At 39.9% G+C, this 17045-nt stretch overlaps 1 protein-coding gene across 6 annotated transcripts; it reads right to left on the bottom strand.

Moving 5' to 3' along the window:
- Nucleotides 1-1101: 1101 nt before the first annotated feature.
- LOC105486599 (zinc finger protein 485) lies at nucleotides 1102-17017 on the bottom strand. Of its 6 annotated transcripts, none has more exons than XM_011749490.3 (5): nucleotides 16877-17017; nucleotides 16343-16420; nucleotides 14371-14497; nucleotides 13759-13854; nucleotides 1103-6846 (listed from the first exon to the last, which is right to left on the bottom strand). In XM_011749490.3, the coding sequence occupies exons 2-5, from the start codon at nucleotides 16364-16366 to the stop codon at nucleotides 5768-5770; spliced, it is 1326 nt and encodes a 441-aa protein (XP_011747792.2). In that variant the 5' UTR covers nucleotides 16367-16420; nucleotides 16877-17017; the 3' UTR covers nucleotides 1103-5767. The 6 variants fall into 6 exon arrangements, with proteins under 6 accessions (XP_070926170.1, XP_070926171.1, XP_024650110.2 ...); XM_011749492.3 differs by having other exon boundaries at nucleotides 16906-17005; XM_011749491.2 differs by having other exon boundaries at nucleotides 16872-16991.
- Nucleotides 17018-17045: the final 28 nt, after the last annotated feature.

Here is a 17045-nt window from a genome sequence, read left to right as displayed (position 1 = left end):
GATGCCAGAAACTTAATACTGGACTTCCTACCTTCCAGAAATGTGAGCTCCAGTTTATCAATTTTTTTCTGCATGGATTATGGTTTTTGTGTTATGTCTAAGAATTCTGTACCTAACCCAGATCATGAAGATTTTCTCCTGTTTGCTTCTAAAATTTTTACAGGTTTGTGCTCTACTTTGAGCTCTATAATCCCTTCTGAGTTAATCTGTGTGTAAAGTGTGAAGTATAGGTCAAAGATCATTTTTAACACGTGGCTAAATGCTCCAATACCATTTGTTGAAAATGGTATTGGATTTCTCTTTTTCTATTGAATTGTTTTTGCACCCACGTTTAAAATTTTTTAACTAGTCATATTTCTGTGGGTCCATTCTTGACTATTTTGATCCACTTATGTATATTTCTATATCTCCACCAATACCACAGTCTTAAGAGTCTTAAATCTTTAGAGTCTTAAATTGTGTAAACTGAGTCAAAGTTTTTTCTAGTTTTGTGAAAACTTGTTTTAGCTATTCCAGTTCCTTTGCCTTGGGTAACACTTTAGAATCCACTTGTCTACATCTACAAAACAATCCTTCCAGGATTTTGACTGATATTTTGTTAAATCTAAAGATCAATTTATGGAGAACTGACATCTTGACTATGGTGAATCTTCCCATCCATGAATATGACATGTCTCTCCATTTATTTAGGTCTTTTATTTCTTTCATCAGCATTTTATAGTTCTCAGTGTACAGGTCCTATGCATGTTTTGATTTATACCTAAGAATTTCATTATTTTATGAACTATTGCAAATGACACTGTTTTTAATCTCAGCTTTCAGTTGTACATTGCTAGTGTGTAGAAACATTTTTTGTGTGTGACCTTGGATCCTATAATCTTGCTAAACTCACTTATTAGTTCTTGGATTTTTTTTTCTTTTTCAAACAGTCTTGCTCTGTCACCCAAGCTAGAGTGCAGTGGCACAAATCTCAGCCCACTGCAACCTCCACCTTCTGGGTTCAAGCAATTCTCCTGCCTCAGCCTCCCGAGTAGCTGGGATTACAGGCATGCACTTTAATGCCTGGTTAATTTTTTTGTAATTTTATCCAGATGGGGTTTCACCATGTTGCCCAGGCTGGTCTGAACTCCTGGCCTCACGTGATCCAGCTGCCTCGGTCTCCCAAAGTGCTGGGAGTATAGGCGTTGAGCCACCACGCCTGGCCGGTTTTTGCTTTTTATAGCTTCCTTTGTATGTTCTACATATTCAATCATGTCCTTTGTAAACAGAGACAGTTACACTCTTTCCTTTACAATCTGTATGCTTTTTATTTCCTTTTCTTGATTTATTGCACTGGCCAGGATTGCCAGTCCTATGTAAAACAAGAGTAGTGACAGCAGATATCCTAACCTTATTTTCATCTTATAGGGAAAATATTCAGTCTTTCACCATTAAGTATGAGGTTAACTATAGGTTTTTCATAGTTGGCCTTTATGGGGTTGAGGAACTTCCCTTCTACTAGCTTGCCGAGAACTTGTATCATGGATGGATGCTGTATGTTGTCAAACGCTTCTGCTGCATCAATTGGTACGATCAGGCAGTTTTTCCTCTTTGGTCTTTAATCTTCTTTAACGTAGATTACATTGATTGATTTCCAAACACTGAACCAGCCTTAACCTCATTTGATCATGATTCTATATTATTGTTTCTATATATTGCTAGATTTTATTTGCTAATATTCTATTCAGGATTTTTGCTTCTATGCTGATAAGGAATATTGGTCAGCTTTCTTTTATTGTCCTGTCTTGTCCCATTTTGAATAAACACCCTAGTGTTTTAAATGAAAACTTCTTAAATGAAATACTTTACCAAAAATGTCACAATTATCATTACCATTTTGAAATATTTTATTTGTTTTCATATGTTAAAGTAGGTTTCCTCAATAAGACAAGCCAGTACCCAAGCTTTGTTCACGGTGTCTGACAGCAGGTAAAACCACTGGCCCCTCTTGAGCCTTGTGCACAGGATATAGATCCTGGTGGAGCACGTTCTTTTGAGATCTTTAATCAATTTTGTAAGAGACCTCTCATATATATATGAGAGAAATTTTTTATTTTATATCTTTATGCAGAATTTTAACTTTATATTTTTTAAAATATAGGAGAAATATATGTATATACACCTGTACATATATATGTGTGCGTGTATATATGTATACATACTATACACTTTTTAAACAAACAGAAATGAATATAACTAACACAGCACCAGCTAACATTTACCTTGCACTTTGCATCTGGTATTCAGCTAAGCACTTTACAAATTTACCTCCTTTAAACAAAACTAGGTTTTTTTTATCTGTACATGGTAGATGATTCAATAGGCTATATAACTAGCCAGTGGTTTCACAAAATATATTAAGAGGTAAGCTGCATCTTGCACCCTGACTCCAAAGATTATACTTCTAAACTGCTGCCATAAGCTTTCAGATACTGTTCTGTAACCTATTTCTTCATCCAACATATCCACTTTATCCTTTTTAATGGTTGTATCATATGCCATGGCAGATCATATTTTCCAAAATTGTTGTAATAATGTACTCCATTGAATATACTTTTCTGGCAATGTGACTCTGATACTCCTCCAAAAAAGTATGGTCTATGTTCCCTCTCCTTTGAGTTTGGACAGGCTTGACTATGGAGAAAGAGACGCCAAATTTTTTGTTATTGTTGTTGTTTCTTTGTTTGAGACAAGGTCTCACTCCAGTTGCCCGGACTGGAGTGCAGTGGTGCAATCTTGGCTCGCTGTAACCTCTGCCTCCCAGGCTCAAGCAATCCTCCCACCTCAGCCTCCCCACCACTACAGGCACTACATGTCCCAAAGGCACGTGCCACAGACCTGGCTAATTTTTTTGTAGAGACTGGGTTTCACCAAGTTGCCCAGACTGGACTTGAACTCCTGGCCCCAAGCAATCCACCCACCTCAGCGTCCAAAGTGCTGGGATTACAGGCATGAGGCACCACACCCAGCCGAGATGCTGTTATTTCTGATGCTACATCACAACAGGCAATAACGGTTTCTCTGCCTGACTCTCCAGAACCCAGGCACCAAGCTGAGGCGGCCTATGCAGCCACATAAAAAGGTCACATGTAGGTGTTCACATGCAGCTGCCCTAGCTGAGGTCCCAGCCAACAGCATCAACCACCCAATTTGTGATGGAGCCTTCAGTTGTGTTGTCTGATAGAAACATGCGAACCATACATGTAGGCCGCATATGTAAATGGAAATTTTCTAGTAGTCACATTAAAATTCAATTTTAATACATTTAGTTTAACCTATCTAAAATACAGTCAATATAAAAAACATTAAAATAGTTTAGTTTCTTTTTTTATACAAAGTCTTCGAAATCTGATGCACATTTTATACTTACAGTCCTATTTTCAATCAACACACTAGTCTCCATTCAGACTGGCCTCACTTCAACTGCTCAGTAGCCACCTGTGGCTACCATAGTGTGGCCACTTCAGATGACTCCACTGACCAACTGTCGATTCCAACCTTGAATTTTCCCAACTGAAATCCCAGACATCATGGGGTTACAAAGCTGTTCCTGCTGTGCCCTTTCTGAATCCTTGACTCACAAAATCTGTGAGCATAAATACTGGCAGCTAAGTGTGTGATGGTTTATTATACATCTGTAGTAACTGGGATGCTAGCCTATGAGAGTTTTGTAACTTATTTAAACATTTCCCTACTTAGATGTTTCTCCCACATCTTTCCAGGATATTAGTGTAACCAATGGTGATGAGCAATACAAGCTCTGTAAGTTAGTCAAATTATTTCCTTAAATGTTTGAGGGTGGCATTTCTGGGTCAATGAGAACATACATTTAGATTTACATTTATGTTGCCAAACTGTTATCCAAAGCAGCTTAACCAGTTCTTACTAACAATCATCTATGTGTGTGCAACTGTGTTTCTTTTGATTAAATCTGGCCCTTTTCAGTCATGAGTTGAATACTTAGATATTTTCTATTTCATAGCATTCTTCTTCAAGTTTGCTTTATTTCTTTTACATTTTGAACTATATCTGTGATATAGTTTTATCATAAAATATTCAGGTAATGCATTGACTACACAAAAGAAGTACTATACTATTATTCTTTACTTTGGATCTTTTTCAACTTAATGTTATAGACAGCTTTCCCTGTCAGCTCATAAAAGTCTAACTCACCAAATGTTAATTAATTAAAGGATTGTCTTTTAATTAAATGTTGAGTGACTACATGGTAGTCCAAAGACTGCATGTATCTTAATTTAAACATTCCCCTGATGACAGACGTTACAGTGACTCCAGCTCTTCATTACTACAACACTGTACTTTTTAATTAGATTTTAAATATAAATGGTAGGTCAAAGGGTCAAAGTTCGTAGGCATAATCATTTATATTTCTTTTTCTGATAATTGTACATTCATATCCAAGACCATTTCTCCACTGGAATTTTTATATTTATGTATTTTTAAGGACTCTCTAGATATTCTAAGTGTTATCTGTTAAATATGATGATGGTAATATTTTCTCCAAGTCCAGCGCTTTGTATTTTAATACTGAGAAGCCTCTAGCTGCAGAAACTAAAAGCTTTTAGTTTCTGTGTGGCATTTGTCTTGTTTTTATGATTTCTGAGTTTTCTTATATTGGAAGATAACTACACTAAGTTACAGAAGACACATGAATGATGCTTGATTAAATATTTCATTTCAAAGAACACAGCCAAAGTCAAAATTTCACTTCATCATACCAATATAGGTTGAGTACCCCTCGTCTGAAATGCATGAGATCAGAAGTATTTACGATTTCAGACTTTTTTGGACTTTGCAATATTTGCACGTACAAAATAAGGAATCTTGAAGATGCATTTTAACTGCAACCCATCACATAAGGTCTGTTGTGGAATTTTGCACCTGTTGGTGCTCAGAAAAGTTTTGGATTTTGGAGCACTTCAGATTTCAGATTTTCCGATTATGGATGCTCAACTTATTCTACATCCTCCTCAAAGATAACTGCTGTTAACTGAGTGTGGTGGCACATGCCTGTAGCCCCAGCTACTCCAGAGACTGAAGTGGGAAGTTGTTCAAGCCCGAGTTCAAAACTACAGTGAGCTATGATCACATGGCACTCCAGCCTGGGTGACAGAGTAAGAGCTAGTCTCTTAAAAAAAAAAGAGAGAGAGAGAGAGAGAGACACAGAGAGAGATAACTGCTGTTAAGATTGCTCTTTATTTTTCCAGGTCTTTTTGAATGCATATAATATAGATTTCCTGCAACTTGCTTCTTTAACTTAACAAGGTATCATGGGTATATTTTTACTGTCATATTTTTTTACTTAGAGATGGAGTCTTGCTATGTTGCCCAGGCTGGAGAGCAGTGGCTATTCACACACACAATCATAGTGCATTACAGACTCAAACTCCTGGGCTTAAGCAATCCTCCTGTCTCAGCCTCCCAAGCAACTGGAACTACAGGCATATGCCACCATGCCTGGCTTTGTACAGTATTTACAGCTCCACCTCATTCTTTTCAATTAGCACGCAGTATGCTTAACTACTTCCGTACTGACATACATTTAGCTTATTCAAATATTTCACTAGTACAAACCTCACAATGAATATCCTCACAAGTGAGGTGTTCTCTCAGAAGTACACAGAGTATTTCTGTTAAATGCATAATTTATTTAATGTCTCCTCTATGACGGTCAGAAGGAATAAACTACTCTGCACAATTTGCCACACTAACTACATTTCGTGGCTCTTTCTTTGTTATGAATTTTCTTATGTTGTTTAAGGGCTGAACTTTGGGGAAAAGCTTTCCCACATTCATTACATTTATAAGGTTTTTCCCCAGTATGGAGTCTCTGATGTTCAACAAGGCCTGAGCTGTGCCGAAAGGCTTTCCCACATTTCTTACAGTGATAGGGTTTTTCTCCAGTATGAATTCTCTGATGTCCAGTAAGGGTTGAGCTCTTTGTAAAGGCCTTCCCACAGTCACGACACTGATAGGGTTTATTTCCACTATGAGTTTTCTGATGACCAGCAAAGGATGAGCTATACCTGAAAGATTTTCCACATTTACTGCAGTGATAGGGTTTCTCTCCAGTATGCATTCTTTGGTGACTAATAAGAGTTGAGCTCTTCCTAAAGGCTTTTCCACATTCATTACACTGATATGGCTTCTCACCAGTATGGATTTTCTGATGTTCCAACACAGTTGAGTTATCCCTGAAAGCTCTCCCACACTCGTTACATTTAAAAGGCTTCTCTCCACTGTGTATTCTTTCATGACGAGTAAGGGCTGCATTCTGAGCGAAGGCTTTCCCACAGTCATTACATTTGTAGGGCTTCTGGCCAGTATGAATTCTCTGATGACTTAAAAGGATTGAGTTCTTTCTGAAAGTTTTTCCACATTCAATGCATTTGTGGGGTTTCTCCCTAGAATGAATTCTCTGATGGTGGATAAACGTTGAGTGCTTCTTCAGGAACTTCCCACATTCAACACATCTATAAGGCTGTTTGCCTGCATGAACCTTATGGTGATTTAAAAGGGATGAACTGTTCATAAAGGCGATGCCACATTCTTTACACTTATGTGGTTTCTCACTGGTATGATTTCTCTGGTGGCTAATGAAGGACGAATTGTATTTGAAGACTTTCCCACATTCCTTGCACTTATAGTTCTTCTCTGTGGAGCTTCTGCCCTCCCAGTCCAGGCCTTTTTCCATCATGACACTTCTCCTTCGCTCTCCCACAACAGATCCTGCAGAAGTGCTTTGCTTTAGGGCTGACATCTTTGTTTCAAACCAGTAATCCTGGACTGAAAGAAAATTTAAAAAATTCAAACGTTCTTTATGTCGAAATGCTGAAAGTGAGAGTTGTGCAAGGACTTGAATAATGTTCTATGCTACATAACTAAAGGTTATGAAAAATTATTAATGTGTCCCATTTGTGATTCTTGCTGAGAAAAGATGGCCAGGCTAAGGGCAGGAGAAGTATGATTTTAAAGAAAAGAATCTGTACTATAAACACTGCATTTAAAGAATGCAGTGGGCACCTAAGAAGTTGCAAAGTTAGGAAGACAACACAGGAAACAGCTAAAAAAGAAAAAAGACAATGTCAGAATAAATACAAAATTGAGGAGAAGACCAGAGTCACAAAGAAAGCTATAATTACTACTAGGACAGATTTCTGCAGGTGGTATATTTGAGAACATTATGATGTCACCAAGAACTTAAGAAAAATATTTCTCTGTGAGGATTTAACAGTGAACCAATATTCAATCGCTCAGAAGAAAAAAGAAAATAGAAAAAATATTCAAGGAACAAAAATAGTTCTCAGGACAATAAGATTTTACTATAAACTAAATTTTTAACATATCTAAAAAACAACATATCTATGCCAGGCACGGTGGCTCATGCCTGTAATCCCAGCACTTCGGGTGGCGAAACCCTGTCTCTACTAAAAATGCAAAAATTAGCCTGGTGGCACATGCCTTTAATCCCAGCTACTCGGGAGGCTGAGGCAGGAGAATCGCTTGAACCTGGAGGCAGAAGTTGCAGTGAGCTGAGATAGTGCCACTGCACTCCAGCCTGGGTGACAGAGCAAGACTTTGTCTCAAAAAAAAAAAAGAAAAAAGAAAAAAACCACACACAATCAATGGGTATACTATGTGAATTTTCTCTAGCTTTTTACAAAGTACAGACACAAGACCCCAGACAGACAGAGCAAAATGATTCAGATAAAAACATTCTGAAAAACTAATAGAGACAAACTTGTAGTAAAATTAACAATCACCAACCAATTGTTTCACTAAATGCACTTTTCTTACAAACATAAGTTGTATCTATCTATACCTAAAGATATATACACATACATATATTTATATGTATTTATACTTAGTAGTCTAGGGACAAATTCCATACAACAGATATTAGAGCTAAGACTTATCTTTTCAAGGAAATGCAAGTTGAAGGTGAAGCCCAGCCAGAAACAGCCCCGATTCTTCCAATGGTCTTTGATGGGATATGTGTTTAATGTATTATGATCAAACTAGAGAATATTTCAAGATACTGATTGCCAAGCTGGCAACGTGAAGACACATGTGGGTACTTGTTCTATGACAAAGGTGGTCTTGCAAAGCAGTGAGGAAGAGGAGGCTCTGCATTAGCACATTTCAGGAGAAAAAAATAAATATAAACCCTACCTCATATGATGCACAAAAATCCATTCCAAGAGGATGGTAAATGCAAACAAAAAAAAAACAAATAATAAAGCTTCTAGAAATTAACACAGAAGAATATCTTTGTGATCTTGGGAAAAGAAAAAATATTAAAATCGCAAAAATAATAAATGTTAATAAATAATTGTTAATAATATATAATTTAAAATAAGCATTTTAAATAAAGCATGACACAAAAAAGCACTGACAAAGAAGAAAGAGATTGATCAACTGGAAGAACTCAGCTGGGCACAGTGGCTCATGCCTATAATCCCAGCACTTTGGGAGGCTGAGACAGGAGGATGGCTTGAGGCCAGGAAGTCCAGACCTACCTGGGTAACTTAGCAAGTCTCCATCTCTACAAAAAAAAAAAAAAACATGTTTTTAATTAGCTGAGCCTGGTGGCATGTGTCTATAGTCCCAGCTATTCAGGAAGCTGAGACAGGATTGTTTGAGCCCCGAAAAAGGAATAACTGCTATTCATCAAGATCATTAACAGTCAGTAACAATACAGAGAGGGATGGTACAATACATGTAATCAGTAACAGGTTCTTGAAATAGCTACCCAATCAGAGATGCTCTATAAGGACCAATAAATACTCTAAAAGGTCTTTTTTTTTTTTTTTTTTTGACATGGAGTCTCACTCTGTCACCCAGGCTGGAGTGCAGTGGTGTAATCTCGGCTCACCGCAACCTCCACTTCCCAGGTTCAAGCAATTCTCCTGTCTTAGCTCCCCAAGTAGCTGGGACTACAGGCACATGTCACCACACCCAGCTAATTTTTTGTATTTTTAGTAAAGACAGGGCTTCACCATGTTGGCCAGGCTGGTCTCGAACTCCTGACCTCAGGTGATCCGCCCACCTCAGCCTCCCAAAGTGCTGGGATTACAGGCATGAAGCACTGTGCCCAGCCCTAAAACGTCTTTAACCTCATTAGATATAGAGACATGGATATGAAAACCACAATGAGGCACACTGCACATCCACCAGAATGACTAACTTCACAAGACTGACCACAGGAAGTGCTAGCCAGGACATGGGACAAGGAGTGCTCTCACACACTGATGAAGGAGTATAACTGGGTACAAAACTCTGGAAGATTATTTGACATTATATACTAAAGCTGAATACATGCCCAATAGAAATGTAGCCACATAGGAACCAAAAAGTAATTTATAAGAATGTTTACAGCACTTCTAATAGCCAAAAGCTGGAAAATGGCATATATGCATCTGAATATAAGACAGAAACTGAGGTAGAGTCACACAATGAGACATTCTACAGCAGTGATTTTCCAAGCATGGGCTCCAGCCCCACAGCACCAGCATCAGCATGCCTGAGAACCTGCTGAATAAAGAACTCTGCAGGGGCCCCACAACTGTACTGCAGCATGCATTCTGAGGCACGCTAGGGTTTTCAGAAGCATGGATCCACAGCAAAGAAAGAAATAAAAACGATGAATGAATTTGAAAAAATGTTATGCATAAGCCAGACAAAAAATTATATGTACTATATGATTCCATTCACATAAAGTTAAAAGAAGGCAAAAATAAACTATGGTGTTAGTTCAAGGGGAGGAGAATGGGTAATAATTGGGAGGAATTATGATGCGATTTACGCAGGTATTGCCAAAGTTCTATTTTTTAACCTAAGTTTTGGTTACATGGGTATTGAGTTTTAAAATACTAATTTGGGCTGTACACATATTTTATCAGCTTTTCTAAATATGTGTTAATTTTTTTAAAGGCTTTAAGAAAGAAAAGGAGAGTCTAGCTTATAAATATCTTAGTACTTCAATCACAGAAATCAAAACACAAATTGCAAAATAACTAAAAAATAATGACAACTCTACATATTGTAACCTACTGAATATAACTAAAACATTACATAGACAAAGTTTAAGGCTTTAAATATTTACATTACATCAATAAGAAAGAAGAAAAATCAATTAATGAATAACTAAAATGTTTAGGAAAAAGTAAATAAACCCAAGGAAAGCAAAAGGGAAAAGGAACTTAAGACTCAAAACACAGAAAACAGTAACACTAATAAATACACCCAAATGCTCTTCTTCAAAAAACTAAAACAGAGCTAATAAAGGGGAAATAGGAAAACATAGGAAATGGGAAAAAGACAAAGTAAGAAATCAGGGAAAATAACCAAAGATGCAGAGGATATTACTAAAAGAGTTATAAAAAGCTACTTTGTTTAACACAAATAACTTACAACCTTGAATTGCTCCATAGTTTTTAGGAAATTATAAATTACTAAAACTGTTTCCTAGAGAGAGAAAATCTATTCGGACAAGTCACTACTGACAACACTGTCAAAAAAATACCCCCAATTCCTCCCTTCTGCTCCCATCACAATAAATAAGCAAAAACGGGACAAAGGACCCAAACCTCTAGGGAACAGCTATCATGTGAGTTAAACTAGACTAAAGGATAAAAATATGAAAGGCCAAAAAATGTTTTATGAAAGTATTACAAAATTAAAGTCAAAGCCCAATGAAAATGGGCAGATGAAAAAGAAAATGTAAATACATTTAAGTCTCTGCAAAAATTTAAATAAAAGATTAGCAAACGGAATCATCTACTGTCACATTCAGAGAATGATATAATGTGTCATGGCCAAGATAATTGAGAATAAAATCTACCACAGAAACAGATCAAAATGGAAAAGACAGATATTTCCACATATCTTGAAAGAGCATTTAATAAAATTCAGCAATCATGCTTGATTTAAAAAACTAAAATTTCTTAACAAAACATATGAACGAAATACTTCCTTTAAATAACAATGTATGTGTATCCCAACTCAATAGCCAGCTTAAATGAGAAGCCCAGACACAATGCAAAGATGCAAAGATAAGCATATCCATCATTACCTTTGTTAATATAAAGTTGATATAAAACAAACTTTTTAAAAAAAATCTGTGATATATGATATACAATTAATTTCCTGAATGTATAAAGAAGCCTTCACATTAACAATTTTTATTGTCCAACAATCTAACAGTAAAATGGGCAAAGGACTGGAACAGGTAGTTCTCAGGAAAAATAAACACAAGGGTTGCTGAAAATGTTGAAACATGCTAAATCACGCTCCTGATAAGAAAAAGGCAAATTAAAATTACAATAAAATACTTTCACCTCTCAGACTGGCAAGGATCAAAGCATATAAGACACCGTTGACAAGCGATGATAAAAGTGGCACTCATATGTTGTCATTAGGAGTATAAACATGTACTATCTCTATGAATAGTGGAAATACCCACCAAACTTGGTGGATTTTAAAATTTTAACCTTTAACAATTTTTATAGGAATTTATTCTACAGATTTACTTGTACACAAGAGAATTGATGTGTATGAGGATAACCACTGCAACACTGGTCAGAGTCATTATGTCCACTAAAGAGAACTGATTACATAAATTATAGGACATCCATAAAGTGGAACACTATGCAGGCATTAAAAAGAAAGATAAGCTGGCATGGTGGCGCACGCCTGTAATCCCAGTACTTTGGGAAACTGAGGGAAGAGGACAACTTGAGGCCACGAGTTCCAGACCAGCCTGGACAAAATAGTGAGATCTCATCCCTACAAAAACAAATTTAAGAATAAATACATAAATAAAATTAAAAATAAAAAAAATTAGCCAGGTGTGGTGGCATGCTCCTGTGGTCCCAGCTACTCAGGAGGCTGAGGCAGGAGGATCGCTTGAGCCCAGGAAGTCAAGGCTGCAGTGAGCCATGATCAAGCCACTGTACTTCAGTCTAGGAAACAGAGTGAGACTCTGTTTCCAAAAGAAAGAAAGAGAGGGAGAGAGGAGAGAGAGAGAGAGAAGCTCTAAACAATATAGTTATGTCAAATGACTTCTAAGACATAAATGCCAAAGTAACAGGCAAAAGAGTGTGCTACCATGTACTTAAAGAATTCATGGATACTCTCACAAAGTACACATCACATATGCAAATCTCCACAAGAAACTGATACAGGGATGCCTCTGGGGAGGGGAACTGAGTGATGAGAAAGGTATGTGAAGGAGACTGCATACCATTTGAACCATCTGAATGTGGTACCATAAGCATGTCTAACAACTAACAGAAAGGGAAATATATACACACACACACACAAAAAAAACCATAAAATACTGAATGGTTGTGAAGTCTTTGTAGAAAGATTTACTAGTCCTCTAAGCGGATGAAAGAAATATTAGGGGAAACATTGCTTGTTTTCATTACCTCTAAGTTTTAAACATTCTATTTCAAATAACAACCAAAATTAAAACAGAAAGAACAGAGAATAAAGAAGACTGAGCGACTTTTGTTACTATATAAAGAATCTACACAAGAATTTACAGGGAAATGTTAAACATAGTAAGATTAGAAGGAATTACTTCAAAAGCATCCCACCCACAACCAGCAAAGACCTAGGTTAAGCAAGACTATGTATTACTGGTATTTTACATGAAATACAGTTATAAACATTCTCCTGAAGATGACAGAGGCAAAATGACAATTAGAGTTTTAGAAGAAGAAATACTGGCAGGATAAATATTTTAGGTGAGAGAAATATTCAGGTTTAGAGATTTAGAAATGAACTATGGCACAGAGAAAGTGATATAGAGAAACATATACAAAGCATACACAGAAAAAAATGGAAGCCAACAGCAAAGGACAGTAGAAAAGAGAAATAAAAGAAGATCCGTAAGAAAAGGAAAGAAAATGCTTCCCCAACAATGTGTTCGCCAAAATCGCAATTACCTGAGAGCTAGAAAACCATGCTTACATTTGGAATCTGCGACTACCACTGGTAAGTGGTATATAGTGAGTTAGCAAGCTTCCATGAGAGTGGGTAAGGAATGGAAAATGAACAGGGGCCAGGTGTGGTGGCTCACACCTGTAATCCCAGCACTTTGAGAGGCCAAGGTGGAAGGATCACTTGAGGCCAGGAGTTCGAGACCAGCCATGACTAATATAGCGAGACACCATCTCTACATAAAAGAAAAATTTAAAACTTAGGCAAGCATAGTGGTGCACGCCTGTAGTCTCAGCTACTCCTACTCAGGAGTCTGAGGCGGGAAGATGGCTTGAGTCCAGAGTTTGAGTTTGCAGTAAGCTATGATTACATTCCAGCCTGGGCAACAGGGCAAGACTCTGTCTCAAAAAATATAAAAGAAAGGAAATGGACCAGAAGTAGAAAGAAACAAAAGATAGCCTGGTGAATGCCTGGAAAGAGAGAGAGAAAAATCACATAAAGAGCTTGAGGATTTCAGAGGGCTGGGAGATGGCACAGATGGGCCTGAGGCCCTCAGGAAGGGAGCAGCCCTCCCAAGTACAGAAAGACTGGGGAGAAAAGCAGCCAGCCACTTGACAGGAGGATGACATCAAAAGAGGAAACTAGTGCCCTTCTGCACCGACAGGGCACTCAGAGATGAGCTTTCCACTCAGGAGCCCCCGTACCGTTCCGTGTGCTCCGCTGCTGCTGGGATGTTTCCCACCCACTCACCTGCACGTGTGCCTGATGGAGCCTCTCGCACCTCCATCCAGGGCTCTGCCCCTTCCTCCAACTGAGTGATTAGTTTTGGTTTGGAAGAGAGAAGCCCTGTTCATAAAGAAAAAGGATCTTAGAAGAAGAAGAAAAAAAATGAATGAAAAGGAATGTGATGGTGGTTACAGGCACAAGCAGTCACTCCAGACCTCAGTGTCAACTTGAGCATCTGCAAGGAGCACGGACAGGTTAGAAAGGCCTCGAGGGTGGCACCCAGGATGTCCAACTCATGCAGTAAAGCAAATGAAGGGGGCAAAGTCAATTAGAAAACCAGGTCCTCCTGGAGGACGAGAAACTCCTATTTTGGGAGGCAGATGAATCATGACACAGAAACGTTCCAGAACTGGGCTAGTTGGTACCACAAAGCTACCCATCTTAACTCTGTATGGCTCTGACCTTTCTTGAGGGGTGGAAGGGGCATAAACTCCAGCCTCTAAGCCCACACTTAAGAAAAACAAAACAAAAAGCACATCATTTAAGACTTTTTTCAATACCCCAAACCATTCACCCTGTGAAAACACAAAGTTGCCCAGCAGACCAATCTTGAGTCAAGGAGAAAGTCATCCTCACCCACAGACACCAGATTCCCATAGTTCTCCAGCATCACATCCCTGTACAGGGCCCGCTGAGCAGCATCCAGGTGTCTCCACTCAATCCGGGTAAAGGCCACGGCCACATCCCCAAATGTCAGCAGTCCCTGCAAAAGCAAACCCAATTCTGCTCATCCAGGAACCCCTGAGGGAAGCATCCCAAGAGAAGGAAGCAAGGTGGTCAAAGCCAGCTTCTGACAGTTCCAACGGTGCTCATGGAAATGAACAAGTAAAAGCTGAGGGCTGGGGGGAGGTGGGACTCCTCCCTCAAGTGTGTTCTTCCTGCATGCCTGTCCTGCTTCCTCCTCCATGCCTGGCCTCTGCTCACCCCACCCTTCATGTCACCTCGTCAAAAAGGTCTCTTTCTCCACCCCATCCTCTGCCACTCTGTCTCGAAACCCACTTCATTTTTCTTCACAGGATTTCTCACCACCTGGCAGGAGAGGTTTGCACTGACTGTAAGCATCCTCTCTAATGTGAGCTCCAGGGGGACAGTGTGGGTCACTGCTGCCTCCCAGTCAAAAACACGGCCTCACACAGAAGTGTTCAGGCTTTGTTCCATCAACAAATGAATAGAAACTTTGAAAAGACATGGAAAGTGATTAGCTTTATCCAAAAATTTACAGGAAGTATGATCTAACTCTGGGGCAGAATTTTTTTTTTTTTTTTTTTTTTTTTTTGAGACGGAGTCTGGCTCTGTCGCCCAGGCTGGAGTGCAGTGGCCGGATCTCAGCTCACTGCAAGCTCCGCCTCCCGGGTTTATGCCATTCTCCTGCCTCAGCCTCCGGAGTAGCTGGGACTACAGGCGCCCGCCACCTCGCCCGGCTAGTTTTTCGTATTTTTTAGTAGAGACGGGGTTTCACCGTGTTAGCCAGGATGGTCTCGATCTTCTGACCTCGCGATCCGCCCGTCTCGGCCTCCCAAAGTGCTAGGATTACAGGCTTGAGCCACCGCGCCCGGCAGAATATTTTTAAAAAAGAAAAAAAAAATTGCTTTTCATAACAGTAACAACTTACTAGGTACCAGCCACAGTGCTAAACCCTGAGATATATATCATCTCTCTAAATTTCTGCCATAACTATATAAAGTAAAATCTATTTTGTAGCTAAAGACACAAAGGTTCAGAGAGTTGGAAGAACTTGCTCAAGGTCCCAGGGCTGGTTGAAGGTACAGTATAAAAGGAAGCTATAAAAAGTAGGAATGAAACTAGAACAAATTGGAATGGTTATGAAATATTAAAAGAAAAAAGAGTAGGCCTTAAAAATACGCAAAAGGTGTTTCAAATGACTTGTTAGAACAGTAGAAATGTAGCTAATCTTTAATTTTTTTAATTTTATTTACTTCTATAATAGATACTCAAATGTTCATCACTTTCTTTCAAAATACCAACTACATAATCAGTTTCTCAAAATCCTTCAAAACCTAGTTTTCTCCAGGATAAAGGCAAACTCCAGTCTGGGATTCTAGACCATGAATGTTTCCAACTTTCTCAGTCCAGTTTGTTCATGGTTCTGCCATAATGACTTCATTCAGGCAGCGCTTTCCCCTAGTATCCTCTGCGATTACGCATCTCATTTATATTCTTCAGGAAGAACTAAGGCTTCCACTACTCCACCCCTCCCACCCCACCACACACTAAAGGTCAAGAGAGCACTGCTATCACCCTATGTCTTTATGGCCTACGTCTTTACATGCTAATGTGTATTTTTTTCATCATCTGCCAGGTTGCAAAGTACTTTTCTGTTTCTAGCACTCTAGAAAACATGGGTAGCAATAATCTATTTGGTGAATGACTACCTAATGGGTAGAGAGGATGGAAATAGTGGGACCCATCCAGGATTGGTTCGGGTAGCTTGGTCCACACACAGGGCAGGGCATCGTCTGGGCAAGAGGCATAAGCCCCACCTCGCTGAAACACGTGGCTTCTCAAGAAATGGAAAAATCAAACTTGCCTGGATCTGGGCTCTTGGGGCCATCTGTCTCCTGAACTGTTCTCCCAGGCAAGGGCAGAGAATTCTGCGTAAGTCAATCTGGGAAAGAAGAGAGGAAATATGAGGAAGTCCCTCCGTGCCCTAGCCTAGCTAGAATCTGCCCTCTGGACCAGGCCCCCGCCCGCCCGTTCCCTCCACGGGTGGGCAGACAGGTCCAGGTGGGTACGCTCGGGAAGAGAGGAAAGGGAACGGCTGCTGGGATCCGTCCTGGACTGCAGCCAGCTCCACGCCAAGCACTTTTGGCAGCACGGGGGGACGGCCTTGTCAGTGGCCCAATCTGTCTGCCAGGGCGCAAGCCTGGAGCGCTCTGTGATGCACCAGTCTCGGGCGGTCGCTCCACATGGCTCAGCCACTGTGGGTAGGCCCTGCCCACCGCCGCCGTCCCCTCCCACCCCGGCTCGCCCCTCGACCCGCCCCTGGGAAAGGCGGGGAGCACCCGCCAGGGGCCCGAGGCTTCAGGGACCCAGCCTGGTGGCGGCCGCTGACAAACCAAACCTAGCCGGCAGGGCTGCGGAGCTGCACACCCAGAGACACAGCGACCACGCCACGCTGTCCAGACAGTAGCTACCAGCCAGCTGCTGGTGCAGCTCTCGCCCCACGCGGGGGCGGACCGGACCGGAAGCGGAAGTGGCTGCGGCCGCGGAGGCCTCTGGGAAACGTAGTC

Source organism: Macaca nemestrina, chromosome 9 (genome assembly GCF_043159975.1).
Source record: "Macaca nemestrina isolate mMacNem1 chromosome 9, mMacNem.hap1, whole genome shotgun sequence".
In the NCBI taxonomy this organism is placed as follows: domain Eukaryota; kingdom Metazoa; phylum Chordata; class Mammalia; order Primates; family Cercopithecidae; genus Macaca; species Macaca nemestrina.
Note: the sequence above shows the minus strand (reverse complement) of the source record. Positions and strands in the feature narration are given on the sequence as shown.